This window comes from Acomys minous (assembly GCF_964271855.1).
Source record: "Acomys minous genome assembly, chromosome: 9".
Classification (NCBI taxonomy): Eukaryota; Metazoa; Chordata; class Mammalia; order Rodentia; family Muridae; genus Acomys; species Acomys minous.
The window spans coordinates 86,319,281-86,340,065 of NC_140490.1; the positions used below are offsets into that span (position 1 = coordinate 86,319,281).

The following is a 20,785-nucleotide window of genomic DNA, read 5'->3' on the forward strand; positions in this document are numbered from 1 at the left end:
AGGGATAATTTGACTTCCTCCTTTCCCATTTGAATACCCTTGATCTCCATGTGTTGTCTTATTGCTCTGGCTAGAACTTCGAGTACTATATTGAAGAGATATGGAGAGAGTGGGCAGCCTTGCCTTGTTCCTGATTTTAGAGGAATTTCCTTGAGTATCTCCCCATTTACTTTGATTTTGGCTATTGGCTTCCTATATATAGCCTTTATTATGTTGAGGAAAGTGCCTTGTATTCCCGATCTCTCTAAAACTTTAAACATGAATGGGTGTTGGATTTTATCAAATGCTTTCTCTGCATCTAAAGAGATGATCATGTGGTTTCTTATTTCCAGTTTGTTTATATGGTGGATTACATTGATGGATTTCCATATATTAAACCATCCCTGTGTGCCTGGAATGAAGCCTACTTGGTCATGATGAATGATATCTTTGATGTGTTGTTGTATTCGTTTTGCAAGTATTTTATTTAGTATTTTTGCATCGATGTTCATCAGAGAAATTGGTCTGAAATCTCTTTCTTTGTTGAGTCTTTGTGAGGTTTAGGTATGGCTTCATAGAATGAATTTGGTAATGTCCCATCCCTTTCTATCTTTTGGAGTAGATTGGAGAGTATTGGTATGAGCCCCCCCCCTTGAAGGTCTGGTAGAATTCTGCACTGAAACCATCTGGCCCTGGGCTTTTTTTGGTTGGGAGACTATCAATGATTGCTTCAATTTCTGTAGGGGAAATGGGACTATTTAGCTTGTTTATCTGTTCTTCACTCAACTTTGGCAAGTGAAATTCATCCAGAAAATCATCCATTTCCCTTAGATTTTCAAATTTTGTGGCATATATGCCTTCAAAGTAGGATCTTATGATTCTTTGTATTTCTTCAGTGTCTGTTGTTATGTCTCCCTTTTCATTTCTGATTTTGTTGATTTCAATACTGTCTCTCTGCCTTTTAGTTAGTTTGGCTAATGGTCTGTCTATCTTGTTGACTTTCTCAAAGAACCAGCTCTTGGTTTTGTTGATTCTTTGGACTGTTTTCTTAGTTTCTAATTTGTTAATTTCACCCCTTAGTTTGATTATTTCCAGATGTCTACTCCTTTTGGGTGTTTCTGCTTCTTTTTTTTCTAGGGCTTCCAGTTGTGTCATTAAGGTGCTTATGTGCGATGCTTCCAATTTCTTTTTAAAGGCACTTAGTGCTATGAATTTTCCTCTTAGCACTGCTTTCAATGTATCCCACAAATTTGGGTATGTTGTTCCTTCACTTTCATTGAATTTCAGAAACTCCTTGATTTCTTTCTTTATTTCTTCCCTGACCCAGGTGTCATTTAGCAGAGAGTTGTTTAGTTTCCACATACATGTAGGCTTTTTGTTATTTCTGTTGTTGTTGAATTGCAGCCTAAGCCCATGATGATCTGATAGGATACAAGGTATTATTTCAATCCTCTTGTATCTGTTGAGGCTTTCTTTGTGAACTACGATGTGATCAATTTAGGAGAAGGTTCCATGGGGTGCAGAGAAGAAGGTATATTCTTTCTTGTTTGGGTGAAAGGTTCTGTAGATATCTGTTAAATCCATTTGACCCATGGCATTGGTTAATGATGTTATTTCTCAGCTTAGTTTCTGTTTCCATGACTTGTCCTTCAGTGAGAGTGGGGTGTTGAAGTCTCCCACTATTATTGTGTGGGGATCGATGTGTGGTTTAAGCCTTTTTAGCAGATCTTTTACAAATGTGGGTGCCCTTGTATTGGGAGCATAGATGTTCAGAATTGTGATGTCATCTTTGTTAACTTTACCTTTGGTGAGTATGAAGTGTCTGTCCTCATCCCTTTTGATTACCTTGGTCTATTTTGTTCGATATTAAAATGGCTACACCTGCTTCCTTCTTGTGACCATTTGCTTGGAATATTTTTTCCCAACCTTTTATCCTGAGGTAATGCCTATCATTATGGATGAGATGTGTTTCTTGGATGCAGAAGAATGTTGGATCCTGTTTATGCACCCATTCAGTTAGTCTGTGTCTTTTTATTGGAGAATTGAGACACTTGATGTTGAGAAGTATTAATGACCAGTGACTGTTAAGAGTCTTAATTTTGATATTGGTTCCAGTCGAGCGTTTGTGTAGTTGTGTTTTTGCCTTGGTATAGTTATCTATTTCCTGAGTAGTTTTGTTTGTAGCTTTACCCTTTGGGATGGAGTTTTCCCTCTAGTACCTTCAGTAAAGCTGGATTTGTGGATAGGTACTGTTTGAATTTGTTTTTGTCATGGAATATTTTGTTTTCTCCATCAATGGTTATTGATAGTTTTGCTGGGTAAAGTAGTCTGGCCTGGCATCTGTGGTCTCTTAGGGTTTGCAGCATCTCTGTCCAGGCTCTTCTGGCTTTTATGGTCTCTGCTGAGACGTCGGGTGTAATTCTGATAGGTTTGCCATTAAATGTTATTTGGCCCTTTTCCCTTGCAGCTTTTAGTATTTTTTCTTTGTTCTGTATGTTTTGTGTTTTGATTACTATGTGGCGGGCAGTTTTTCTTTTCTGGTCAATTCTATTTGGTGTTCTGTATGCCTCTTGTATGTTTATAGGCATCTCTTTCTTTAGATTGGGGAAATTATCTTCTATGATTTTGTTGAGAATAATTTCTGGGCCTTGGAGTCTGATATCTTCTCTTTCCTCAATGCCTATTATCCTGAGATTTCTTCTTTTCATGATGTCCTTAATTTCTTGGATGTTTTGTGTCAGGAGTTTTCCAGATTTGGCATTTTCTTTAATGGTTGCTTCAAGATCTGTGATTGTATCTGCTAGACTTGAGATTCATTCTTCCATCTCTTGGATTCTGTTAGAAAAGCTTAGCACTGTGTTATTCGCCTTCTTTTCTGAGGTCTCATGTTCTCGTTTTTCTTCTGTCTGTGTGTTTATCATTGAACCCATTTTCATCTTCATATTTTGAACAGAGTTTTTGATTTCTTTCATCTGATTTTTTCGTATATTCCTGGGCTTCTTCCATTTTCGCTTTATAGGTCTTCAGATCTTGAACTGTTTTATTTATTTCTTTCATCTGGTTGTTTACATTTTCCTGAAAATTTTCCAGTTCCACTCTATGTGCTTCTTTTACGTGTCGCACCTGCTTGGCTGTGTCTCCCTGCATCTGATTTCGAATTTTATTTGTTTCCTCCATTATCATCCTCATTACCCCTTGGTAATTTTCTTGAGGTCATTTTATTGTGTTTCCATTGCATTTTATTTCTCTGGGTTTTTCTCTTTGGGATAGCTGGAAACTGGAGAAGCCATGTTGTTTTGGGGTTTCTTGCGTATGCTTTTAGGCTGTCCTTTAGACATCTCGCCGTCTCTGTTTTTGTTGGGTAACTTCCAGAGTTGGGTAGAGGGAGTCTGATGATAGATTCACTTGTTTGCTCATGATTTCCATAGGCTGGAAGCCCTGATACTTCACTGGTGTGGATGGCAGGAGGTTAGCCCTGTCATTTTGGACTCTCACAGCCAGTGATCCTCAGTTCCCCTTTGCTGTGGGTCCTGCAATCGTTCTGGGTCTCTGAATGAGCGTTGGATCAGGCCAAGGTATCCACAGCCTTTTGGGTCCCCTGCCAAGTCCAGCCAGGGATACTGGGCCCGAACCACGAGTCGAGCTCAGCTAGATTCTCAGGGCCTGAACCGTCTGCCACAGCAGGAGAACTGTGATTGCGCTGAGCAAGTGCCTAGGGTGGAACTGAGCGCTCCACCCAGCTTGTGTCACAGCAGGAAAACTGGGGCTGTGCTGAGCTGGTGCGTATGTTAGAATTGGTTGCTGAGCTGAGCCAGTGTCTCTGCGACACAGCTCACTGAGCAAACCCAGGACTCTGGAGCTGAACTGTCTGCCGAGTCCAGTTTGGGTCTCAAGGCACCACACGACCCAAATCCTGTCTAGACTCCCCTCTCCCGTAGCAACTCCCACCATCCACCACACCAATCACCTCCACTGGAAGGCTCTGAGCTGCAAACCTCAGCCACCGCCACTGGTGCCGCTGGTTCCACTGGTGCCACTGCTGTCTCTGCCACTGCTGCTCAGATCTGAGAAAGTCCACGTTTCTCCCGTGTGCAGTGGCATGCAGGTCCTCCACACCCTGCTCCCTCCGAACTGTGGAGCACTTCTGCTGCCGTGGTGTGGAGACCTTTGTGTTCCTGGCTCAGAAATCTGTGCAATTCCTTGAATTGTTGACTGGAGCTTCCAAACATGGTCCACCCTGCTCGCCACCATCTTGGATCAGCCCGTTGGTATGCTTTTTGTTATTTCTATTGTTGTTGAAGTCCAGCCTTAGACCATGGTGATCTGATAAGAGACAAGGTATTATTTCAATCTTCTTGTATCTGTTGAGGTTTGCTTTGTGACCAACTATGTGATCAATTTTAGAAAACGTTCCATGGGGTGCTGAGAAAAAAGTATACTTCTTTGTGTTTGGGTGGAAAGTTTTGTAGATATCTGTTAGAGTTGTTCTTACAATCCTAAATTTCTTCGACAACAAGAGAAGTTAACTCCTGACAACACCCAGCCAATCTCAAAGATGATGAGCATCAAAGAGCCTCCTTATGGACATGGCTTCAAAGGTGGCAAAATAACCACTGGGCAAAACATCCTCGTTCCACCACTAACAGAACCTGCCTAAAAATGGGCAACTTAGATGCAGGCAGAGTCGACGGCCGCACCCTTCCAAGTCAGGGTAAGCAAGTCCTCAATATTTTCTGCCCTGTGAACAAGTCTGGCAGAAATACTTGGCCAGAAAGCTGAAGATGAGGCTTCAACCTTATAAAGTATATTGGGCGACTGGTCAGGGAGTAAACTGTCTTAAGTCAATTTGTACATTTTGGAAACTGCTAACCCACACTGCTGATTGATGCAGGAATTTAAGTTTTATTCCTTCTCAAGTCTCTGAGGGGCATTGAAGACAAAATAATATAGTTCAATATCCAAGTTTAGCTGGTTAGGGGACAAGATAGTTTTAGATCAAGATAAAGAAGTTAAGTTATTAGAGTTGAGATAAGATAGATATTCAATCTCATTGGGAAATCTAGACCCAACAAGACAGGAAAAACACTTGCTTCCAAAGAGACGAATGCAGATGGCCAAATCACTATGAATGTAACATATATAGAACTCATTATTTTCCTGATTGTCACCTGGTTCTCCCTGCTGTATGTAGTGTGTTTTATACATGTGTAATAAAATAAAAGTATATATAAAAAAGAAATCATTGCCATATGGTATGAATGAAGATTTATGGATGTCTTTTTTTTGCATATACAAAGAGCAGAATACCAGAAATTAAAATCTTAGAAGGATAAGCAATGTTTATATGCTAAATATTTAGCTAACATATAGAATAATTTGAGGAAATCATCCAGTGATTTAATAGGTTAGAAGGAAAATAGGTTACAGACATTGCACACATGGTCGAACTGATGGTCCCAGAAATAAAAATATTTATCAATTAAAGAAAATAAAAGGTATTCCCACATTTGGTAGATTTATGCAAGTGGATAAGTAAGAAGCTGAATATTTGATTGCCTTAAATTAATAACTGTTGCTTTCAAAGTGTAATTGAGGTTATTGGAGTGAACTAAACAACTAAAACTTACTATATGTATTGTCTATTCATATTATTCCCATGGAAGCTGTGGGATTCCTTCTGTTTGATTCATTCAAACAGCAAACAGTGTACTCGCTTCGGCAGCACATATACTAAAATTGGAACGATACAGAGAAGATTAGCATGGCCCCTGTGCAAGGATGACATGCAAATTCGTGAAGCGTTCCATATTTTTAGGACATACTAGTGGGACTCTAGATGAGAGAATCATGGGAGAATGGCAAAGTAGAAGGATCCAGAGTGTCCTAGAAGCCTACAAGTAGAACATTATGATAGGCAGATTTGGGCAGAGGGGTCCCACTCAAACTAAGGCACCAGCCAAGGACAACACAGGCGGTAAACCTTAAACCCCTACCCAGATCTAGCCAATGGACAGAACACTCTCCACAGTAGAGTGGAGAGTAGGATATTACTTTCTCACATACTCTGGTGCCTCACCTTTGACCATGTCCCCTGGAGGGGGAGACCTGGTGGCACTCAGAGGAAGGACAGCAGGTTACCAAGAAGAGACTTGATACCCTATGAACATATGCAGGGGGAGGTAATCCCCCTCAGGAACAGTCAGAGGGGAGGGGAATAAGGGGAAAATTGGAGGGAGGGAAGAATGTGAGGATACAAGGGATGGGACAATCATTGAGATGTAACAAGAATAAATTAATAAAGTTAAAAAAAAACAAACATCAAACAGCAAAATCATCATTAAATTGGGCTATAAAAGTCTCCCATCTTTCCTCCAGTGCTGAACTATACGCTGTATTGAGATCGTCATTCTTACCTGCTGTTTTCTGCCTCCTCTGTCTTTACATAGGTTTTGCTGATCCAAATAAGTGACTTGTGCTTTTCCAACAAACTCTACAAAATAATTTACATAGTCATAAAATATTTAATGGGCAATAATTCTCTAACATATAGCAATTAGTAACTCAACATTTGAAGATCTCAAGTAGAAGAAGAGGATATTGGAAAACAAAGCACCAAATCATTTTTAGGGAGGATGGAAGGACTCCAAGAATTCAGGAACACCACAAGGAGGCCATCAAGCCTGAGGATCTGGACCAAGGTGCGGGTGAGTGGCTGCACAAACTGTTGCACCAGCCAACACCAATGCATGCAGGGAACTTAGACTCTGTTCAGATACAGCCAATGCAAAAACTCATTCTCTATGATTGTAGAGGGAGGCATGTCTGCCTCTGATAGCAACTCTTCTTTTTTTGTTTTTTTCGAGACAGGGTTTCTCTGTGTAGCCTTGGCCATTGTGGACTCACTTTGTAGACTAGGCTGGCCTCGAACTCAGCGATCTGCCTGCCTCTGCCTCCCAAGTGCTGGGATTAAAGGCGTGCGCCACCACGCCTGCGACAGCAACTCTTATGTACCCAGTTTGATCACTTCCCCTTGGATGGGAGGTGCTACAGGCACACAGAGAACAGAAATGAAGGCTATCCAACTGAGACCTGATAGGAGGAGGAAGAGCCCCGCCCTTGTCATCAGCGGTCTAGGGCAGTGGAAGAGGGTGAAAGAGGGAAGGATGGAGGCAGCAGATACAAGTGAGGGGATAAAACTCGTGATGTATTATGAGTAAATTATAATAATTTTTAAAAAGAACGTTGTGCTGATCCATTAGGTAAAGCACTCAAAATTGAAATGAAGTTAGAAGAGGCGTGGTAGATGTCTAAGGCTGGACTTCAACAATAATAGAAATAACAAAAAGCATACCAACACGTGGAAACTAAACAACTTTCTACTTAATGACACATGGGTCAGGGAAGAAATAAGGGAAGAAATAAAAGACTTCCTGAAATTCAATGAAAATGATGGAACAACATATCCAAATTTGTGGGACACATTGAAAGCAGTGCTAAGATGAAAATTCATAGCACTAAGTGCCTTTAAAAAGAAAATGGAATCATCCCACATAAACAACTTAACAACACATCTGGAAGCCCTAGAAAAAAAAGAAGCAGAAACACCCAAGAGGAATAGACGCCTGGAAATAATCAAACTCAGGACTGAAATCAATAAATTAGAAACAAAGAGAACAATCCAAAGAATCAACAAAACCAAGAGCTGGTTCTTTAAGAAAATTAACAAGATAGACAAACCGTTAGCCAATCTAACTAAAAGACAAAGAAACGCTATCCAAATTAACAAAATCAGAAATGAAAAGGGAGACATAACAACAGACACCGAAGAAATACAAAGAATCGTAAGAACCTACTTCAAAGACATTTATGCCACAAAATTTGAAAATTTAAGGGAAATGGACAAATCTCTCGACCGATTCTATTTACCAAAATTGAACCAAGACCAGATAAACAAATTAAATAGCCCTATTTCACCTACAGAAATAGAAGCAACCATTGATAATCTTCCAACCAAAAAAAGCCCAGGGCCAGATGGTTTCAGCGCAGAATTCTACCAGTCCTTCAAAGAGGAGCTAATACCGATACTATTCAAGCTATTCTGAAAGATAGAAATGGATGGAATATTACCAAACTCCTTCTATGAGGCCATAGTCTCATTGATACCTAAACCCCACAAAGACCCAACAAAAAAAGAGAATTTCAGACCAATTTCTCTTATGAACATTGATGCAAAAATACTCAACAAAATACTTGCAAAGCAAGTACAACAGCATATCAAAGACATCATTCACCATGACCAGGTAGGCTTCATTCCAAGAACGTACGGATGGTTTAACATACGGAAATCCATCAATGTAATCCACCATATAAACAAACTGAAAGAGAAGGGATTATTTCTAACCTCTTTTACCTGTTGTGGTTTTTTTTAGTGATCAAATGTACGATCACCTTTGGACCAAGGTTCTTTGATGTGCTTAGAAAGAGTTTTATTCCCAGTCTGTAGGCTGTCGCTTTGTTCTCTTGACAGTGTCACCTGCCTTACAGAAGCTTCTCAGCCTCATGAGGTCCCATTTATTAATTGTTGATGTTAAGGCCTGGGCTGTTGGTGTTCTGTTCAGGAAGTTGTCTCCTGTGCCTATGTGTTCCAGACTCTTCCCCACTTTTTCCTCTAACTGGGTTAATGTCTGTGGTTTTAGGTTGAGGTCTTTAATCCATGGTGACAAATAGTCATCTAATTGCATTTTTCTACATGTAGATATCCAGTTAGACCAGCACCATTTGTTGAAGATGCTGTCGTTTTTCCATTGAATGGATTTGGCTTCTTTGTCGAAAATCAAGTGAGCAAATGTGTGTGGATTCATCTTTGGGTCTTCAGTTCGATTCCATTGATCCACTAGCCTATTGCTGTGCCAGTACCATGCTGTTTTAATTACTATTGCTCTATAGTACAGCTTGAGATCAGGTATGAAGATTCCTCCAGAGGATATTTTAGTGTATAGGATTGTTTTTGATATTCTGGGTTTTTTTGTTTCTCCATATGAAGTTGAGAATTGTTCTTTCAATATCTTCAAAATATTTTGTAGGTATTCTGCTAGGGATTGCATTGAATCTGTAAATTGCTTTTGGTAAGATGGCCATTTTTACTATGTTGATTCTCCCGATCCATGAAGAAGGTAGATCCCACCATCTTCTGATGTTATTTTAAATCACTTTCTTCAGAGATTTAAAGTTTTTTTTCAAATAAGTCCTTCACTTGCTTAGTTAGGGTTATTCCTAGATATTTTATATTGCTTGTGGCTATCGTGAAGGGAGTGATTTTCCTAATTTCTTCCTCTGCCTGTTTGTCATTTGTATATAGGAAAGCTACTGACTTTTTAAAATTTATTTTGTATCCTGCCAATTTGCTGAAGGTGTTTATCAGATGTAGGAGTTCTCCTGTGGAATTTTGGGGGTCACTTATATACAGGGTCACGATTTTAGAGCAATTTCCTTGTGTATCTCTCCATGTAATTTGATTTTGGCTATGGCTTGCTGTATATAGCCTCTAATATGTTCCCTCTTTCCCCGATCTCTCCAAAACTGGTGTTTGATGTTGTCAAATGCTTTTACTGCATCTTAGGAAATGATCATGTGGCTTTTTGTAGTTTATATATGGTGGACTACATTTATGGATTTATGTATCTTAAACTATCCCTGCATGCCCAGAGTGAAGTCTACCTGGTGAATGATATCTTTGACATGCTCTTGCGTTTATTTTGTGAGCATTTTATTCAGTAGTTTTGCATCGATATTCATAAAAGAAATTGGTCTGAAATTCTCTTTTTGTGGGGTTTAGGTATCAATGTGACTGTGGCCTCATAGAATGTGTTTGGCAATGTTCCATCCATTTATGTCTTTTGGAACAGCTTGAAGAGTATAGGTATTAGCTCCTCTTTGATAGTGTGGTAGAATTCTGTGCTGAAACCATCTGGCCCTGGCCTTTTTTTTTGATTGGGAGACTATTAATGATTGCTTCTATTTCTGTAGGAAAAATAGGACTATTTAGTTTGTTTATCTGATATTGATTCAATTTTTGCAAGTAGAATCAATGAAGAATGTTGTCCATTTACTTAGATTTTCAAATGTTGTTTCTTCATTTTTATTGAATTTCATAAAGTCCTTAATTTCTTTCTTTCTTCATTCCCTGACCCAGGTGTCATTAAGTAAACCGTTGTTTAGTTTCCATCTATGTGTAGGCTTTTTGTTGTTTTTGTTGTTGAAGTTGTCATAAGGGAAATTGTGCCAAATTTTCTTTTCTTTTTGAGTCTTTGTGTGACTTAGTAGCTGCACATCTCTTGCCTCATGGAAAGTATATTTTAGTGTTCCCTCTATTTTAAATTTTTGGAATAGTTTAAGAAGTATTGGTATTATCTTTTCTTTGAATATCTGGAATAATTCTGCTGTAAAACCATCTGGCCCATGGCTTCATTTGGTTGGGATACTTTTCATGGCAGCCTCTATTCCCTTAGTGTGTATGGGATTATTTTTTTTTTGTTAATGTGATATCGATTTAAGTTTGATAACTTGATTCTATGAAGGAAAACAATCATTTCATTTAGAATTTCCAGTTTTGTAGAGTACAACTTTTAAAGTCAGACCTAATGATTATTTAGGTTCCCTCCATGTCTGTTGTTATGTCCCTCTTTTCATTTCTGATTTTGTTGATATGGATAGTATCTAGCTGTATTTTAGTTAGTTGGCAAAGAGGTTGTCTATCTTGTTGGATTTTCAAAAAATAAACTTTTACTTTCATGACTTCTTTGTAGCATGAAGTTTCCTAATGCTATGAATTTTCCTCTTACCATTGATTTTATTGTATTCCACAAGTTTGGTGACATTATACCTTCATTTATTTTCTTTTTAAATTTTTAATGTGTCTTCATTTTCACTGAATAATTTAAAATCTTTAATTTCTTTCTCTATTCTTCCTTGACACAGTGATCATCTAGTCGAGAGTTGTTGAGTTTCCATGAGATTTTTAGGCTTCACATTGTTGCTGAAGTCCAGCTTTAGTCTATGGTCATCTTATAGGATGGAAGGGATTATTTCTAACTTCTTGTATCTCTTGTGGCTTTTTTTTTGTGATCAAATATACAATCACCATTGGACCAAGGTTTTTTGATGTGCTTACAAAGAGTTTTATTGGTTTGTGTTTTGAGCAATATTTTGTACTATTAGGCCATTTTGAGTCATAACATTGATTAGTTTCCTTATTTCTCTGTTCAGTTTCTTTCTCACCGACTTGTCCGTTGGTGTGAGTGGAATGTTGCAGCCTCTCACTCTTCATGTGTTGTGTTTAACATGTGATTTAAGCCTTAGTAATCTTTCTTTTACAAATGTGGCTGCCCTTCCTTGTAGGGAAGAGATGTTTAGAATTGAGACATCATCTTGATTGATATTTTCTTTAATAGGTGGAGAAGAGATGCTGTTTCCCATATCTTTTGAATAACTTTGGTTGCAAAACTATTGAGTTAGATATTAGAATGGCTATTCTATTCTTTGTAATAGTCAGAAACTGGAAAAACTCAGATGTCTCTCCAGGGAAGAATGGATAAGTGTACTGTAGTACATTTACATTTTGGAATACTTTCAGCTATCAAAAGCAACGACATCATGAAGTTTGAAGACCAATGGATTGAGTTGTAACATATCATTTTGAGTGAAGTAATCCTGGATGAGAGGCATGATATATACTCCCTTACCAGCTTATATTAGCCATATAATAGAGATTAAGCATCGTAAAATCCACATACTTACAGAAGCCTAGTAAGCAGTAGGGCAGTGCGCAGGATGCTCAATTCTCATTCAGAATGGCAACTAGACACTGGAATCTGTTAAAGAGAGGGAAAGTGACAGAAGCCTACCATAGATGATCTCTAGAAGTCTCTACCCAGTAAGGGAATTTAGTAACAGGTGAGTGTCACAGCCAAACTTTGGTGAGATGGAAGGGAGTCTTATGGGTGAGTGGGGGAATAGAAGGACCTGGGTGGGAAAGGAGCCCCACCAGAAGACCTGCAGCGCCAACAAATCTGGTCTATACTCCTAACAAGGACCATGCATAGAGAGGACCTAGACCCCTGACCAGATGTAGCTGATAGGCAGCTCAATCTCCATAGTGGATTGCTAGTAAAAGGAGCAGGAGCTTTCCCTGCCAGGGACTCTGATGGCGTCTCTTTGTTTACTGTCCCATGGAGTTGTTTCCTTAGCAGGTCACAGAAGAAGAGGACACATGCTGTCTTGATAAGACTTGGAGGGCTAGTGTAAGTTTATAAAGGAGAAGAGTTTTAACATTAAGTAAACAACGGTTTACTTAATGACACCTGGGTCAGGGAATGAAGAAGTACACATGCAACTGTACATGAAGAAAGTCTGCCCTCACATACACACCTCATGTGATCCTGTGCTCTGTAGCTTATGTTGGTCACACATCACATTATCTTTCATCTTTCTAGCACACAGGGTTGTTAGTATAGGTGGTGGTTTAGAGGACATCTTGTAGTATAATGGCTATATAAAACAGATGAAGTTTTACAATGAAGTCATGTTTTCATTATTGTAGTAACGGCCTTTACGTCTGGCCCCATGATAAAACAGTTATCTTTCATGACAGGAGAATGTGACATTTGATGGTGTGGCCAGAGACTTCTCTCAGGAGGAAGGAGAATGCCTGGACTCTGAACATAGAGCTCTCAATTTCGATGTCTTTTTGGAGAACTACAGAAATTCTGGTCTTGGTGAGTGAGAGCAGTTTTTAAAATGATTCCTTATTTACTTGTCTCCTTTCAGTATGTTTCACAAGTCTGTTGAATTATTGACATAACTTTCTCATTCTGATTAAAAAACTAATAGGTTCACCGTGTAGATCACAACACTTTCTACAACTTCATGTTGTTCTTAAATGAACAAACAAACAAACAAACACCACCACCAAGAAGAAAAAGTGTTCTCCTTCTGTCAGAGGCTTTCAGATGATAAAAGCTTCTCAGGAAGCAGAGGTGCTCCATGTTCTTCTCCCAATTACATGCTGGGATTTTCCTTTAAGGTGACCTTGCTCAAGTATTATGCATGCACTTACAATCACTTGAGTTTATATGTGCACTGTTATACAGAACACACTGTTTTATCTTCATCATCCATCTCCTCTGATCCTTGCTATCTTTTGTTATCATGTCTTTAACACAGCATTGAGAATCCCTGGAATATATACATATATATATTCATGTCTGCTGCATGATACTGGTGGGTGTGTCTTTTAGTTGTCAAGTTCTGTCAGAAGCCTCCATGATGAAGACTCAGTGATTCAATAATTGGTGTGTAGAGCAATAAGATATCCAGAATAAATTTACTAAAGTAATATTAGTTAGAAGAATGGTAGTAGTAGGTGATATTCTCTTAATTAGAAGAATTCTTTTATAATTAGCATGAACACTCCATTAATTACTCTATACAATAGAAGCTGAAGGAATATTGTTCAGTTCTTTTAATGGGCACTTTTGGCCTTACAGCTTTAACCACGTAAAGGCAAGTTCTGAAGACGATGACTCAGAATATGTGTCTGCTCAGTATTAAAAACACAATAATACACAGAATACATATGCTTTTCCACTGAATCATCACAAATGTGTTCAGAGTAAAGAGACTTTGCTTACAAGAAACAGTTTTTTCTGTGCCTGCCTGCATGACAAGATCCAAAAATCTTAATAAAAATTAAAACTGACTGGTACAGAAGATGCATTACTAGAATAAATTCAAATAGATGGGAATGTAATAAATATATAAAGGGGTCATTCAGTCATTAAACCAAGGGAGATAAATAAATGAATGAATAAATATGTATATTTGAAACAAAATTTTGCAAGTGTCAATATGTGATGGAATCTTTCTTTCATATTAACATCTTTTTCAAAATCATTCAAGTCAGATGAAAGAAGTCCACAGATACACAAATCTTAAAGAATATCTTTTCATTTCCTTTAAGTTTGTTTATCCAAATTACATACTGGAGAAAAGCCATGTAAATAGCAGCCATGTTGAAAACTCTTCAGGAGATTAAATTTCTCACTAGTGATAAGAATGTTTATTGTAAAGAGACTGTACAACTACAAGGTACGTGGAATGTGCTTCAACACATTTTCATACCTCACTAGGCACAAGAGAATTAGTCTCAGAAGGAAGGCAAACTAATGTAAGGAATGTGGCACATCTTTAGAGAGTTCTCTGTTCAGAGAACACACCCTTACATTCATCATAGGATGATCTCCTGCAAATATGATGACTGTAGAAAATATTTCTGGAGATCCTCAAATATTACTCATATTGCAAAGAAATCTTACACATGTATACAATGTGAAGAGTAATTCTAGAATTACTCAAACTTTATGAAACACGAGAAAATCTATACTGGACAGAAACCTTACAAATGTAAAGAATGTGGCAAATCTTTTAACCATGTGCATATCTTTATGTTTACCATAGAACCCATTCTGGGAACAAACCTTAGGAATGTGAAGAATGTGGACAATCCTTTTCACCTCACTCAACTACAAGATCACAAGAGAATCCATCCTGTTGACAAGTCTTACAGATGTACAGAATGTGACAAGTCTTTTAAGCATGTCTCAAATCTTTCTGTTCATCAAAGGGTCCACACAGGTGAGAAGCCTTACAGATGTGAAGAATGTGGCAAATGCTTTACCCGTCATTCAAGTCTTCAAGCTCACACCAGAATCCATACTAATGACAAACCTTACAGATGTGAAGAATGTGGTAAGTGCTTTACCCGTCTGTCAAATCTTCAAGATCACACCAGAATCCATACTGGTGAGAAGCCTTACAGATGTAAAGAATGTGGCAAATGCTTTACCCGGGTCTCAACTCTTCACTCTCATCACAGAATCCATACAGGTGAGAAGCCTTACAGATGTAAGGAATGTGGCAAATGCTTTAGCCAAGTCTCAACTCTTCACTCTCATCACAGAATCCATACTGGTGAGAAGCCTTACAGATGTAAAGAATGTGGCAAGTGCTTTACTCGGGTCTCAACTCTTCACTCTCATCACAATACCCATACTGGTGAGAAGCCTTACAGATGTAAGGAATGTGGCAAATGCTTTACCCGGGTCTCAACTCTTCACTCTCATCACAGAATCCATACAGGTGAGAAGCCTTACAGATGTAAGGAATGTGGCAAATGCTTTAGCCAAGTCTCAACTCTTCACTCTCATCACAATACCCATACTGGTGAGAAGCCTTACAGATGTAAAGAATGTGGCAAATGCTTTACCCGGGTCTCAACTCTTCACTCTCATCACAGAATCCATACAGGTGAGAAGCCTTACAGATGTAAGGAATGTGGCAAATGCTTCACTCAGGTCTCAACTCTTCATTCACATCACAAAATCCATACTGGTGGGAAGCCTTATGGATGTAAAGAATGTGACAAGTCTTTTAAGCATGTCTCAAATCTTTATGTTCATCAAAAGGTCCATACTAGTGAGAAGCCTTACAGATGCCACGATTGTGGCCAATGCTTTAGCTGGCCTTCAAGTTTTCAACGTCACACCAGAATCCATACTAGTGACAAACCTTATAGGTGTGAAGAATGTGGCAAATCCTTTACCTGTCTGTCAAATCTTCAAGTTCACATCAGAATCCATACTGGTGAGAAGCCTTACAGATGCAAAGAATGTGGCAAATGCTTTACCCAGTTCTCAACTCTTCACTCTCATCACAGAATCCATACTGGTGAGAAGCCTTACAGATGTGAAGAATGTCAGAAATCCTTTGTCACAAGTTCATCTCTTAAAAGACATCAGAAAATTCATGTAAATGGTAAACTTCATAAAATCCCCTAGTATATCACACAGTAATTTACAGTACTAGTTTTCAAAGGATCATGTATTTACAAAGATTCCATGCGTTCAATCAATTTTCGAAGTCTAGCCAATACTAGGGAAGTGTGCCCAGGATAATTTACACTTGCTCTGCATTTATAAGCATTCTAACGTGTCTCCTGTAAAGACATGGACTTTATAGTCGTCAAAGATTTGTAGGAAATTGTACTATTTATGCTATAATGTTTGAGATACAATTATTCAATTATTAAAAATTACTAGTAAGAAAATGTTTTCATCATAAATGCCTTATTCAATATCATTTCTTGCCTGAATACCAAGAAACTGCATTAAAACCCCAGACTATGTCAAAATTAATCCAGAGTTTTATATATAATATAGGATGGGACGGTTTTATTTGTACAATATGATTATATTCTATGTAAACATTATTGTCCTGCTAGTGTTTTTGATTGCATACAATTTACTGCTTTTTAAAAATCATGTATGTCTACACAATAAAAATGTTACATATCTCCATCAATTTTTATGTACTTATTTAATTTCTCGATGAGAGTCTATTGTGAACTGCCAGGGAATCGTTACTATCTGCTCTTCCATGGACAGCAAAGTCCATTGAATATATATCATGAAATAGAATAAAAGTACTTAAAAAATTGTATCACCGAAGTTCAAGCCTGTGTGAGACAGATGGTTAAGAACAATTGGATTGTCAAACTGGCTGAGGAAAATCCTACAGGAAAAGACTCTTATGTAAATAACTATAGGTCCTGAGGAAAGCATGGAGGGAGAGCAGTGGTGTTCTTTAGAGAGGAGCAGACCAGTTTGTTGTCCAGTACAAAATGATCAGTCATAGATAATAATCCATAAGTTACATGTATATATACATATATACCCACACGTACATCTATATGTGTATATGTATATATATGTGTGTATATATATAATTTATGAAATGATATATTTAGGAATATATGTATGCATACACAGGTGCACACACGCATTTATGCTGCAATCGAATGGAGAACAGAAAGAGGCCATAAACTTGAGAAAGAATTTGGTGCTGTACATAGTAGGCTTTGGGGGAAGGAATGTAGAAGGTAGAAATGTAATTTATAGGAATCACAATGAAACCAGGAACGTTAAACATGCAGATTTACCAATTCATGGAGAAAGATGTAGAAGCTGTGTCCTGCCCTGATGCTGTTCGTGGAGGTAGAAAATAGCCGTTCCTTGGAATCTTTGTATTATTTGTGAGTGCCAGGCCATACCAACCTTCCACAAGGAAGAGCAGAGCTCCTCATAGTTGAGGTGACGTTCGTACTACTTGAATGCCCAGGGGATCTCCAAAGATTCCACAACAAGGACTAGAGTTGGCTAACAGCTCATAGAATGCCCCCAAGTTATCTGCATGAGGTAGGCCACGTCAGATCCTTGGTCATGAAGACACCACATGTATCTTATCTATAGAATGTGCTTTCACAGAATATGGAACATGAACTTTGTGATGAGGTTTGATGTAACACTACTTCCTTGTGCACATCGTATTTTGTTCCACCAGGAAACCCGTTTCCTCATTTCAGTCTACTTCAATATCCCTAAAGTAAGTGACCTATAGTCAGAATCTAGAAGTTAGAACCAATATGAGCTCCTGAGTCATATTGTTAGACACACAGATAAGGTTACTGTGATTTAAATGCAAAAACAACTGCATATTAATAAGAAACATGTACATTATCAGGCATATTGAGTGAAAGAAAATGAAGTGTTAGTGATTAATCTGAAAAATGGTTGGATTTTGTTGGGGTCAGAGAACTAGATATAAAGGGTGGCACACTTAAACAACAAATGTAGGGTGATGAAGAGAATGGAGCCATCAATGACGTGATGGGGCTACAGGGGATCCCAACGGAAGGGGAGATTTTTAGTAATTGCTTCCATTTCTTTAGGGAATATGATTATGTTGTTTATCTGATCTTGATTTTAGTTTGGTAAGTTGTGCTTTTCAAGAAAACCTACCATTTCTTTCATATTTTCCAGTTTTGTGAGCTGCAAGTTTTAAAAGTATGATTTAATGATTGTTTGGATTTCGTTAGTGTCTGTTGTTATGTACTCATAATAATTTCTTATTTTCTTTATTTAGATGTTCTCCTTCAATCTTTTGTTTAGTTTGGAAAGGGGTTTGTCCATCTTGATGCTTTTCTCAAAGAACCAGCTTTTTGTTTTTCATGGATTCTTTGTATTGTTCTCTCTATTTGTGCTTTACTGATTTAGGCCCTCAGTGAGATTTACTGTCATCTACTCCTCCTGGGTGTGCTTGGTTCTTTTTGTTCTCGATCATCAGGTATGCTGCTATATTAGTTGTATGACATTTTTACATATAGGTCCTTACTGCTATGAAGTTTCTTAGCACTGCTTTCTTTGTGCTCCATAAGTTTTGTATGTTGTATTTATTTTCGTTGAATTCTAGAAAGATTTAAATTTCATTATTTTTCTCTTGACCCAGTAGTCACTCATTAAAGAGTTGTTCAGTACCCGTGACTTTGTAGGCTTTCTATTCTTGTGGAAATCTAGCTGTAATCCATGGGGTTCTGTTATGATTCAGGAGGATATTTCATTTTTTTCTTAACAGCTGTTGAGCTGTCCTTTATGATGAAGTATGTGGTCAACTTTGGTGAAAGTTTTATTAGGTACTAGGAAGGAAGTATATTCTTTTGTGTTTGTGTGTGATGTTCAATACATGTTTATGAAGTCTATTTGGTTTGTAACATCTTTTAGCTCCACCATTCCTCTGTTTAGTTTTTGTTTTGAGTACCTGTCCATTGGTGAAATTGGAGTATTGAACTTTCTACTATCAATGTGGAGGATACATGTGTGTTTTAGTCTTTAGCAATGTTTCTTTTACAAACATGAGTGCCCTTGCATTTGGGTCATGGATGTTAAGAATAGACATGTTGTCTTCATGAGTTTTTACTTTGATGACTTTGAAGTCTCCTTCCTAATTTCTTTGATTGATCTGGCTTGAAGTTTATTTTGTTTGACATTAGAATGTCTGTGTCAGCTTGCATCTTAGGTTTGTTTTCTTGCAAAATCTTTCTCCAGCTCTTTAGCCTTAGTTAATATTTGTCTTTGATGTTGAGTTGTGTTTCTTATATCCAGCAGAAGGATAGACCTAGTTTTTGTTCCATACTATTAGCCTCGTTCGTTTGATACAGAAATTTAGTTCATTAATACTGAAGAGATATTAATGACATATGATTGTTAATTCTTGTTATTTTGCTGTTGTTGGTACAGTGTATATGTTTATGAATGTGTGTGTGTGTGTACAGTTTGTGCTTTCCTTGTTTTGGTTTTGCTGGTATAAGATTATTCATTTTATGTGTTTTCAGTGGTGTAGCTCACCCTCTTAGAGTGGAGTTTCCTTCTAGTACCTTCTGTAGTGGACATGTAGTTAGATATATTTTTTAATGGGACTTTTTCACAGAATATCATGTTTTTTATGGTCATTACCATCCATAGTGATGAAATGTTTTGCTGAGCATTGTAGTCTGAGCCCTGTCTTTGGTATCATAGATCTGAAGATCACCTGTCTAGATGTTTCTGGGTTTTAGAGTTGCGACTAAGAAGCTGGGTGTAATTCTAACATGCTGCCTAAAGAAGTTACTTGTTCTTTTTTCCTTTTCAACTTTGAAAATTCTTCTATTTTTAAAATTAATTTATTCACATTATATCTCAATTGTTAGCCAATCCCTTGTATCCTCCCTTTCCTCACTCCCTCCAGCTTTCCCCCTACTCCTCTCCCCTATGTCTGTGACTCAGGGGGACCTCCCCCCATGTATATCCTCATAGGGTATCAAGTCTCTTTTTGGTAACCTGCTATCCTTCGTCTGAGTGCCACACACACACACACACACACACACACACATAGAGACACACACACATAGTTAGAGTCATGGTATTATGCCAACTGTTTCATTTTACTTGTAAGGACTCTCTTTGAGGTTACTACGTAAACTATAGTGATTCAATTTTATTTATATTTCCATTTATTTCTGCTTTAATATTTCTATGCCCTTCCTTACTGAATCTGGCTATCAATGGTTCCGTTGTCCCTTTAATTTCTATCGGCCTTATCTTGCTTCACTTGTGTGTATATTCTTCTTAAATATTTTTTCCTTAAAATTATTGAGCTGTTTCTTTGTGTCCTCTTTAAACTTCTCATATTATTTCATGATACACATACTTCTTTTAATTTGGTTTTCATCCAGTGATCTTTCACTTGCAGTTCTATGTGATTGATTGGTTTTGGGGAATTGGTTTTGATATTTCGTATTGTTATATTTGTAATGGTATCTGAGAATGTGGTCTTCTACTGTTCATTCTGAGTCTGACTGGATAGAACAGGATGGAGCATATGAGAGATGTTGAAAGATTTTCCGTAAATGTGAAAATGTATTAGGAGTGGTGAGGGCAAGTGGACAGAATAAACTGGGCTGGGATACAGGGTTTACTTTTTGCTCTAAGCATGTAGCAGGGGTTGGAGGTAGACTTGGCTTCATAGAAAGATGTTAATATGGCATAAAAGGGACTATGCCATTTGAGAGTAAGCAAGAATGGGCTTCCCCAATGGTAGGGCTCCTTTAAAAATGGCTTTTCAAGACCAGCCTGTTTTTAAAAATTGGACACAGAGTAGATATGGAGGTTGTTTGGAGAACACGTGGACAGGGAAGTCAATGAAACTCATGGGTCTAGATTATAGACAAGGACATAAGAATTTTGAATAGATTTGCCATCCAGTAAACAGTACAGAAGATATTTGTGTGGTGCTGCATGTATGGGGAATCAATGAAAAATCCTTGATTTTGGCTAAAGTACAGGCAGTGTCAAAACTTCGTGGCTTATTGGATGTGAGA

The 20,785-nt window shown here is 38.0% G+C and overlaps 1 protein-coding gene across 1 annotated transcript in view; it reads left to right on the forward strand.

The window, feature by feature from the left end:
• LOC311605918 (uncharacterized protein) overlaps nt 1-20,785 on the forward strand; it is a gene marked incomplete at its 3' end in the record, with an annotated part of 114,752 nt that overhangs the window by 42,288 nt on the left and 51,679 nt on the right. Inside the window, exons 2-4 of the mRNA XM_084796755.1 lie at nt 12,629-12,752; nt 14,494-14,856; nt 15,343-15,678. Coding sequence (XP_084652881.1) covers nt 12,629-12,752; nt 14,494-14,856; nt 15,343-15,678 — 823 coding nt within the window. The remainder of the gene's footprint in view (nt 1-12,628; nt 12,753-14,493; nt 14,857-15,342; nt 15,679-20,785) is intronic.